At 45.2% G+C, this 10,881-nt stretch overlaps 1 protein-coding gene across 1 annotated transcript; it reads right to left on the bottom strand.

The window, feature by feature from the left end:
- Window positions 1-3,009: 3,009 nt before the first annotated feature.
- On the bottom strand, window positions 3,010-10,576 carry LOC125947117 (BPTI/Kunitz domain-containing protein-like). The gene is made up of 4 exons (XM_049671478.1): window positions 10,483-10,576; window positions 6,824-6,997; window positions 5,281-5,454; window positions 3,010-3,308 (listed from the first exon to the last, which is right to left on the bottom strand). The coding sequence occupies exons 1-4, from the start codon at window positions 10,574-10,576 to the stop codon at window positions 3,292-3,294; spliced, it is 459 nt and encodes a 152-aa protein (XP_049527435.1). The 3' UTR covers window positions 3,010-3,291.
- Window positions 10,577-10,881: the final 305 nt, after the last annotated feature.

The raw sequence follows: 10,881 nt of genomic DNA, 5'->3' as shown, positions 1-10,881 counted from the left end.
TATTTTTGGCGTTTTTGTGAGCGCGCGCCTCGCCGCCCGACCCGCGGGAGTTGGAAGACGTGGCGTCACGACTCACTCGTCGGATAGCCAGCCGGCCGGCCGCGGTCATTCGAAGCTCGCCGACGCCGCCATCGCGAGCATGGATTCCAGTTCTGGTGCCTCTACCAGCGATGAGAACATGTCTGAAGACGAGGACCATTCCAACTTGGCAATAAATATTACCGCTTACGGTTACGAGCCTTCCGCGTCAAGCGACGAAGGAGAGCAGGCGGCCGTGGAAGTGCCGGTCAGGTTTTCGCGAACCGTAGCGCGACTTCTTCGCTTTGCACCAGACACTTGCGCAAGAATTGTTTGTAATTTCCTCTGTAAACTTCCTTTTTCAAGAGCGCACGTAGGCGAGGCAGCTGCGGGGTACTTCAGCACTGCGCGCCACGGCGGCCGCATTTCGATGGGGGCGAAATGTGAAAACAACCATGTACTTAGATTTAGGTGCACGGTAAAGAACCCCAGGTGGTCCAAATTTCCGGAGTCCCCCACTACGGCGTGCCTCATAATCAGATCGTGGTTTTGGCACGTAAAACTCCATAATTTAATTTTTTCAGCACTGCGTGGATGACTGAATAGTAGTTTGTGCCGACAGATGGCAGCACCTGTCTGTCGTTCTGCCCAGTTTTTTTCTGTGGAGAAGCAGAGCTAGCTGTGTGTGTGATCTCGTGAGTCGCGCTCGCTAGCCTTGTATTGTTTTACTATGCTTTGCCAACATTTTTAAAGGCATTACTGCCTTCGTGCACAGCCTCGGGCATCTCGCCCCAGCCTCGCCCTCACAATGCTCGAGAAGGCTGCAAGTAAACGAAAACAGTATCAACATCTTTTCGCCTCCTCTTTTCCAACGCGCCGCTGATCATTTCTGCCTTGCGTTTTCGTGAGAAGACCGGTGGCACAGCGTCAGGCAAGCATTGCCTTTTGAGCGGCATGACAGGGCTTTTCAGCACAGCCGGGCTGGCCACATAATCATTGTCTACGAAGTGGTCCGCGCAAATGAAGTCATTTTTAGAGGTCTCCAGGCTGTGCGTGATTACTAACAGGCACGTATCCAAAGTTTACGCACCTTCTCGTCTCTGGGAAACGTGTGCGACGGCGTGTCACGACCGACGATGCTGGTATAGCAGCAATTTCTGGGCATTTCCTTCCGCCGCGACGAACGCGTCAGTACCGAGCGACGACCGCGAGAAGGCACATATATAAGACGCACCACCTGCGTGGAGCGCCGACGGGGATAATGTTTCGGACGGACCACTGCGAAGATCGACGGAAAGGGGTTAAACAAACGCTGCAAGGGACGGACACCCCCGGAAACACTGCGACGGCTGTGGCCGGCCTTGGCGGGGTTTTTTTTAGCCTTGGCCGCGCGCGCGCGCCGGTGGGGGTCATGACGTAAAATTTAAGCTTCTGCCGGCGGCCGCTTGGAGTCAAGGTGCAACAGAAAATTGCAAAAAAAAAAAAAAAAAGATGTTTCTCGTTCTTTTTTTCAGAGCAGCTTGTTGTATTCGTCATTTTCAACAGTTAAACTTTTGTGTCCGTATCCCTTTAAGGTTGCCTGTGGCAGATATCCCAATTCTAGTTAATGAGCTGGTCTACTCGAAGAGGCGGACATTACTTGCACAAGAAATTGAAAAGCATAATCGGCTAAGTAACTAAAATTCACTAATTACCCGATGGCCCATATTGCGTTTTAGAAATTGTAGCCGTGGAGTTCGCAAGGCGCATCCACTTGGAACGAATTCCCGGGATGACACCAGTTTCGAGATATTAATTCCCGAACTTTGCGGAAAAATGCATTGGCGTTCCTGTTAATTTTGTGCTTGAATGCATAAAGCGACGTTTTGTTAACAAATAACACACACACATATATACAGGGTGTTTCAGCGAACACTTTCAAAAATTCTTAAAGGTTGCCTGGGACATATAGCACAATTATAGTTAATGAGCTAGTCTACTCACAGAGGCGGACATTACTTGCATAAGAAATTGAAATGCATTATCGAATAATTAACAAAAATTCACTAATTAGGTTTTTAACCAATTACTTGATGGCCCATATTGCAAAGTACAAATTGTGGCCGTGGAGAGAGAGGAAAGTCATATATATATATATATATATATATATATATATATATATATACATCTACCACGTCACAAGCCTCCAACACGTCACACACACACACACACACACGTTTAAAAACATGAAGTTATGGGGTTGTACGTGCCAAAACCACCATGTGATTATGAGGCACGCCGTAGTTTGAGACTCCGAATTATATTGGACCACCTGGCGTTCTTTAACGTGCACCTAAATCTAAGTACACGGGTCACACGTTTTGTCCACTTTGACGCCTCTCGTAGCGCCTTAAAAATATTTGGCTGAGAAAGCATATGCACGAAAAGCGAGTCACCGGTCGATACTTGCTATAGCCACTGGGTGTAATTTGTCTTTCATTGCCAAGCTATAGTATGTCGTGCAATTGCCTGCAATAGGGGGTGCGCAAATTGCACAAAGTATTTGCAGTTTTTGTCTGCGAGGTGAGACAGGTGCAGTCGCAAGAACTTGTTCCGGCGCGTAAATGACGAGGATTCGGTCTGGAATCATTTATTTGTTTGACAGTTATTATATAAGTTTCTTTTTTTGTGTTACTATCGCGAAAATATTGGTCCTTTCTTACAAACAGTATGTCAAGTAAGGCTTGGAAAACCGTTGGCATAATTTAATTTTCACCACCTGTGGTTCTTTAACGTCCACAACAATGCACGGTACACGAGCGGCCCCCATCAGAATACGGTCGCCATGGCAGGGATCGAACTCTCGAGCTCAAGCTCAGGATCGAAATTGCATAGCCACCGGGCTATCGTGGTCGGTGGGCTGTGGTTCGTGACCTCTGTATTGGTTAGGCAGAAGTGACCTTCATGGATGCTCATGGTGCAAAGGGAGCAGTGGGATACATTTTATATTTTGCAGACAAAGTTGACACTGTTTATTTTGTGATCCTGCTAAGCGACGCCGCTAGGAATCGTTATGGAAGCCCAATTTTTTATTGAAACTCCAAAAAAAAAGAATCTATATAATTCAACAGTAATATACGCTAAAACGCTGTCGCAAAAGCTTTAGTTTTTTTATAAGCTTTGTGTTTTGGTTAGTTATCGTCGAAGTAGATAGCCCAGTGACGCAACGGACGTCGGTATTAACAGATGATGACATTCACATTTTCCCGATGCCTGGCTTGAGTGCTTCCTCGTTCATGCTTCCACATCCTCTGTAATAAGAGAATTATTGCGTATAATTAACAAAAAAAACGAGACCATAGTTTCAGAAAAATGTTCCGCCTTACAAAAGCAAAATACTCTTAAAAAGAAGAAAGAACTCATATACCTAAAACGAAATTCGTCATAGACGTGTATTAAAGAGTATGCTTGAAATACGCAGAGGTTGTGTACAAACAAGTACAATCTCGGCGCACAGCGCAGGAAACGCGAATGCTTAAAAAAGGACATGCGACGGCACATTTCGACTGACACACGTTGGTTTTTACGACAAATACGAAGTGGGACTATCAATTCTGCCGATATAGACACAGATATAGACAGCTACTTTCATTCGAAATAATGATAAACCAGATACAGAGGATCCTTCTATAACTAGTGATGAAGTTAGAAGGGCCTTGAAAGACCTGACCAGGGGAAAAGCCGCTGGAGAAGATGGAATAACAGTAGCTTTAATCAAAGATGGAGGAGATATCATGCTTGAAAAGCTTGCGGCCCTTCATACGCAATGCCTCACAACTGCCTGCCTGCCTCGCCAGAGAGCTGGAAGAACGTCAACATTATACTAATCCATATGAAGGGAGACGTTAAAGAATTGAAGAATTATAGACCCATTAGCTTGCTTTCAGTATTGTATAAAATATTCACCAAGATAATTTCCAATAGAATCAGGGCAACACTTGACTTCAGCCAATCAAGAGAACAGGCTGGCAAGGGATATTCTGCGATGGATCATATCCATGTCATCAATCAGGTAATCGAGAAATCTGCGGAGTATAATCAACCTCTCTATATGGCTGTCATAGATTATGAAAAGGCATTTGATTCAGTAGAGATACCAGCAGTCATAGAGGCATTGCGTAATCAAGGTGTACAGGAGGCATACGTGAATATCTTAGCAAACATCTACAAGGATTCCACAGCTACCTTGGTTCTCCACAAGAAAAGTAAAAAGTTACCTATCAAGAAAGGGGTCAGGCAAGGAGACACAATCTCTCCAATGCTATTCACTGCATGCTTAGAAGAAGTATTCAAGCTCTTAGACTGGGAAGGCTTAGGAGTGAGGATCAACGGCGAATATCTCAGCAACCTTCGGTTTGCAGATGACACTGTCCTATTCAGCGACAATGGAGACGAATTACAGCAAATGATTGAGGACCTTAATCAAGAAAGTGGAAGAATTGGGTTGAAGATGCATATGCAGAAGACAAAGATAATGTTCAATAGCCTAGCAACGGAACAAGAATTCAGGATCGCCAGTCAACCTCTAGAGTCTGTAAAGGAGTACGTTTATCTAGGTCAATTACTCACAGGGGACCCTGATCACGAGAAAGAAATTCACAGAAGAATAAAATCAGGTTGGAGTGCATACGGCAGGCATTGCCAAATCCTGACTGGGAGCTTACACTGTCGTTGAAAAGAAAAGTGTACAATCATTGCATTCTACCGGTGCTAACATATGGGGCAGAAACTTGGAGGTTAACAAAGCAGCTCGAGAACAAGTTAAGGACCGGACTGGAACGAAAAATCTTAGGACTAACGTTAAGAGACAGGAAGAGAGCGGTGTGGATCAGACAACAAACGGGGATAGCCGATATTCTAGTTTACATTAAGCGGAAGAAATGGAGCTGGGCAGGCCATGTAATGCGTAGGATGGATAACCGATGGACCATTAGGTTTACAGAATGGATACCAAGAGAAGGGAAGCGCAGTCGAGGTCGGCAGAAAACCAGATGGGATGATGAAGTTAGGAAATTTTCAGGCGCAAGTTGGAATTCGTTAGCGCAAGACAGGGGTAATTGGAGATCGCAGGGAGAGGCCTTCGTCCTGCAGTGGACATATAAATATATATAGGCTGATGATGCTGACGATGATGAGACACAGATTTGCCGCCGTACGAAAGGGCGTTTTTCCGTACAAGGAGCCATCAGTGGCCAGCTGCCCTGGTTTTTGTAATTTTCTTACTTGAGCAGATGCGCAGGCATTCTTCAATCTCGCGGAAGTTGTTTGCGTTGCCCTTGCAGCCGCTGTAGAAGAACTGCTCGCACGTTTCACTAGTGGCGTTGTAGAAGTAGCGAGGGAAACGACTGGAACACGCACCTCGCTTCTTTGGAAGGTAACAGATGGGCCTCGGGCGTACTGCGCAGAAGACCGCGAACACGTGCATGAGTCGCAATGATGGGTTGATTTATTCTTGATTTCTTTATAAGTTGTTCTCGATACATTTCGAGAATGGTATTTGAGCTAAAGGTGCCCAGCGCCTCACGGTACTCCTGTACCTGCAGTGTACAAATGCGTAGCACACAGCTTGGTTCAAACAAAGTTCGCAGCACAGTGCAGCAAAATTCTTGAGAACAGCAATGTTGCACGAAGTAGACTGCTACACCGTTTGTAATAAGCGTATCAAACAATAACGATATTCGCTATATTATATACAACATTACAAACACACGTAAAATACAAAGCCACGAAAACGCAAGTACCATTTGGTAAATCAAATGTCATGTTTATTTCTGATCGAAGTTGACTTGTACAAAAGTGTGTTTTTCGAAGTCTTTCATTGTTCGTGGAGCCTTGAGTGTTCTGTGGCTTACCGGCTAGCAAGAGGCATTTTCGTCATTCTACATACCAGACCAGAGCGATCAGGGACTATGATGTGGAGTGCTTTCACCATCATTAAAAAATAAAACTAAGAGGTATATAGGGCTGTTGACAGTGGTCAGTTGTACTTCCATTTAAGTGTATGCCTCACAATGCACAATCATTTTATAAGTGCACGAATCTTCTGTGCTACACAGTTGCATATACAGGTACCAAATGACACGTTAGAAGTGCCAGCATGTCTCGGGGAAGGTGAGTGGAGGTATTAGTATGTCAGAATATGCGCGATGATATCACTGAAAATCAGGTTTCCAGACAGTAGCAGTGTTTTGAGCCTCGCTGTCGGTCTAGCGCTTGCTGACTTCATGTGAAACGCTCGAAAACGTACTGAACGGAAGGTATGTAGATGGTGACAGTATAAATCTGTGTCGTTGCAGTAGGTGCCTGGCGACGACCTATGACTTCAATCCATGAGATCTACTTGCGTCGATGTCCTCAGTTGACTTTACCGAGTCTTACACATATTGCCGTATTCTATTGGGCCGATCGCATTGTGCAGAATTCCGCAAGCAGTGATGCAAAAAAATAATAATGATATACGTGAGTATATGAGATTTACAGAAAACTGTAAACATGAGTGATGAAACGTGGATACAGGGTAATCTAGAGATTGACATGAAAAAACTCTGATGTGGAAGTCATGTTGTGCGGAGAACAGATTACCAGGGGCGAAGAAGGCAATATGTTTCGTACCAAAGGAAGGAATGCGTAATATACATTGTGTGAAAAGATTAGTAACTTAAGGAATCTTGAAAAGGTGTTTAACCCCTGCATTATGCTACAGGGCACTTAGACTAAGTATGATATATCTCTACTGAAAGCCCATCTCGCGCAGTGGAAAACTTACGCTCGCAACTGACTCTGCACTCTTCAATTGTCTCGTAGTTATTCACATTGCCCTCGCAGCCTCCATAGATGAATTCCTGGCAGGTCTTGTTCTGAGTGTTGAAGTAGTAGTGAGTGTAGGATTCGTTGCACGGTCCTTTCTCAGGCGGATCCGAACAGGTAAACTGGTCGTGTACTGCAAAGAAGGCAACAAGGTGCAAACAAGGTCGATCACTGTATACACAGGCCCCACAGCTTGCTCACAGGGCAATTACATTTAACGCCATCACTAAATATCTGCGAACGTATCTTGAAAGTTTGCGTACTACAGCAGTCGATGCCATAACGATACGCGAATGACGTGCGATTCTTGGTGGCTTCTGTAAGTGCAGGTGCTCATTCACAACGGCGATTGACAGAGGTCACGCGACCGACCGCGACTGTCGACCAAGCAGCGACTCGCGGAGACCGATGTTCAGATCGGCAAGCGGCACCTGCCCGTGGCCACACCACGATATCTCGGGGTTGCACAAATCACGTCTGCTCGTACCGCAGTCGTCGCGCAAAATAAGCGTCAGCGTAGGCAGACGTCCTGGTTCTATGCATCTGATTGGTTCAGAAGCTTGGCGACTGTAGCCGCAGCGACTAAAACATCGAGAAGGGAGCGACTAGTACTATGTTGAGGCCATTAAAAATGAACATAAAAAGTTATGCCTGTGCCGATGCCACAAGGTAAAGCAGGCCTAATCTAATTGTACATTAATATATTAAGGACATAATTAGAATAAACAATTTAGAAAGAGAAAAAGAAGGGGATAACATCACCAGCTAATCCACAGGCAAGGGAGCGGGCCCAGCAAAATGGCGACGTTTTGTTTTACAAATATGAATACAACAGAACTGATAGTTGGGCGAGTTGGTAGGTATTCATATTGAAAGTGCGCGCTAAATGGTTCAGTATGAATGAATACAATAATTTGGATAACAATAAGGATTCTGGTCTTGGAATCTTGGCTCACAATAATGTTGAGTCAGAAAAAGTAATAACATTGGTAAATTTACAATAATCTTGACTCACAAAAAGCAATAACACTGACAAACATAATGCACAATAAATGCTCTTTTTTATACAAGGGCATCTTACAAGTTCCACGAATATGTATAGTCGATATCTTGTGAGTTCCTCGTGTTAGATCATCCGCCTCCTTTGTAATAGATTCTGTAATACTGAGAGAAGTGATCGAGAGTTGCTTTTCGACCATTTTCGACCGGTCGCTTAGCGACCCACTAGGTCGCGCGACCTCTCCATTTCGCCGGTGTGAATGAGCTCTATAGGGCTGCCATTTACATAATTACCCTAATACCAGGGAAGCACAAACATTCCTCTCTGAGTATTTCTGTTGCCTAGTCGTTATGCTTTTAAGCCACTGAAATGTAAGCCTTCCGATTTAAGTTTAATGTCCCTTATATTAAAGCATATTGGATTATTTGGGTTTATCACCCGTTTTCGTTGTCGGTGGTTGACTTTCACCGCCGATACAAAGGCGCGTATGCAAAGGGCGCACGCTCTCTTGCGCAACCTATTTGCGGGCCGTGTTTGCGGCCGATCAACCGCCAACAGTAAGTATATCAGATTGAAACAAATGTTCGAGGCGAGCGTAGTTCTCACAAATCTATGATTTCTGCAACGGCAAAATGAATAATTCGCAAAATTTCATTAAAATTTCTGGGCTGTTCATGGCGGTTGTGGAAATGAGCAATGCGCCACAGCGCGATGGTAACACTCGGTTTCCTCCTAGACGTGTATTCTTGACATCGCCCAAAAGATTTGTGCGTGTAAGCGAATAGCCGGGCCGGCCTGTAGGTGCAGTCGCATGAGCGCTTTGGGGCATATCAAAGTTTAGGTGCCGTCAGGAGAACTTAGCATAGCACGCGGGCCTGATTTTGTACTCACATTCTAACGAAATGTTCTTTTTGTATAGCCTAAGTATAGCGCTTTCAGACAAGAGGGCAACAGATAAAAAAGCGCAGCGCGATTCCTGCACAAAGCGATGTTAAAGGGGAAAAAATAAAGGATGTGTGCGTCTCTCCATTGTGCCACTACTGCCCATTTACTGTCGGTGTTTTCCTCATATGGCTATAGTAAAACCATTGAAGAGCAAGGTGTACGTTGGGAGAGCAGTGTTACTGCTTAAACGACTAACAATGCAATAAAAGTGCATTACTGTTGACTTTGGCCTACGTCGGTGTGTGCGGCATTGTGACTAGGTTAATAGTCCGCAGACTGTCCTTCACTGATGGCTTCTACTAGTAGGTTTCTGCATAATATGGCCCAGCACCGCTGTCGTCTCATCTATTGCCGTGATCAAATTAAGCACGGAAACGCATAATTAAAAAATGCAAGAAAATTGGAAGACGGCGTTTGTTGTAGAAGACGCATCATCGTGGTTCATTCAAATTTCAAAACATAGCGGCGTTTTTAAAGACACCGTGCCAGCAGGAACACTACATTTGCTTTGATGTCGTTTTATTTTTAGGGACGATGTGCATATTTAGCACTGAACAACAATGCGAATGGCAGATTTAGACAAAATTATAGTAGGCATAATTGTTCTGTTCTTCAGCCTATGTAAAATTAGTCGCGTAGTGCTCACTGATGTTTGTGTGCACATACCACTTTGCTCACATACAGCGCCTTGGAGGATCCGTGCCGTGTATTTATCAGCACTGCGATAACTATGTAAAAAAAAACCATCCAGCAGAACCGATCTTACGTTGACTGTCAACGCTAATCCGATTAGCATTCATGCTAGCGACACACCGTATTGCCTGACATTTTTATTTACGATCTGTAGTGTAGGAAGCAAAGTAAGGGCCCATTCACACTTGCTACTAGGCGAGTTCGCACGACCGATTGCGACTGGCGACCAAAAAGCTATTCAAGACAAACGATGTTCACACTGACAAATGCGACCCACGAGTCGCTAAACCGAAATGTCTCACGATATGCCGTTCATTTGAAATGTCATCGCCGCGTAAAATAAGCGTCAGCGTATACGGATGTCCTGTTCCTTCGCATCTGATTGGTTCAGCTGTTCTGCGACTGCGGTCGCGCGACTGAAAAATCCAGCAGTGAGCGACTGGCCCGAAACAGTCGCATTTCGAGAAAAGCGACCATTTGCGACTACATGCGACTGGTCGCTTTGCGACTAACTTGGCCGTGCGACCTCGCCTAGTCGCAAGTGTGAATGAGCCCTAAGAATGCGAATCGCAGTCGCACAACCACGGGCCACAGCACCACTACAGACCACACTGTCTACACTTTGGGGTGCGAGAAATAAAGCTTCACTAAGCGCGACCTCACATCCGCAACCAGTTTGGTCCAGTTTCATCCAGCCAGTTCTGGGGTTCAGCATTTCTGAGGGAACTACGGCACAAATTCATAGGTGTCTTTTTCAAGCGTAAATCTTCCATTCTCAGGTAGAAGAGCGACCGTTCTCACATTTTTCAGGCGGAGATGAAATGATTTTTTTTTTTTGTTTCGCGAGCGAGAGCGACGCTTCTGGCGTAAGCTAGCAGTCACCAGCTGCGCACCAAAGTGGTCTAAGTAGGCTAAGAATGCTAATCGAAGTAATTTTTAAGTGTCAGACAAAGCAATGTGTCGGACAGCTTGCAACGCACCAAGAGCGGGCGTCACGAAGGCGCAGACCCCATGGATACCTGCACGACAAAACCACAATACATAAAGCAAGGTACATATTAAATCACAATTCATGGCGTGCTTGTGAATAAATTATCCCCCTTGAGGCTCTGTTAATTGCAGGCAGGTGTTGCCTGGTTGAAGTTTGCCGTTCTCCCCCGCCCGAACTCAGCAGCACGTGGCACAGCCGCGTTCCCATTGCAAGGGTGCATTGACTGAGAACTTTGGCAGTTAATGCCGCGCTGACCATCATCTTTTGTCTTCTTTGGTCTCTTGCTCCTAATTTTATTTGAACCAATGTGAAAAATATGTGCTGAACACCTATACATAGTGTCGTCGGGAAGAGCGCTAGATTTTCGGCCGATGTAAGCTTAACATGT

Source organism: Dermacentor silvarum, chromosome 7 (genome assembly GCF_013339745.2).
Source record: "Dermacentor silvarum isolate Dsil-2018 chromosome 7, BIME_Dsil_1.4, whole genome shotgun sequence".
Classification (NCBI taxonomy): domain Eukaryota; kingdom Metazoa; phylum Arthropoda; class Arachnida; order Ixodida; family Ixodidae; genus Dermacentor; species Dermacentor silvarum.
Note: the sequence above shows the minus strand (reverse complement) of the source record. Positions and strands in the feature narration are given on the sequence as shown.

Excerpts from the sequence above, each read along its gene's own strand:
- LOC125947117 (XM_049671478.1), bottom strand. The coding sequence starts at position 10,576 with ATGAATTGTGATTTAATATGTACCTTGCTTTATGTATTGTGGTTTTGT. Across the intron at positions 6,998-10,482 it reads CTTCGTGACGCCCGCTCTTG|TACACGACCAGTTTACCTGT; the intron begins GTGCGTTGCAAG and ends CCTTCTTTGCAG. Across the intron at positions 5,455-6,823 it reads GTGCAGAGTCAGTTGCGAGC|TACGCCCGAGGCCCATCTGT; the intron begins GTAAGTTTTCCA and ends TCTTCTGCGCAG.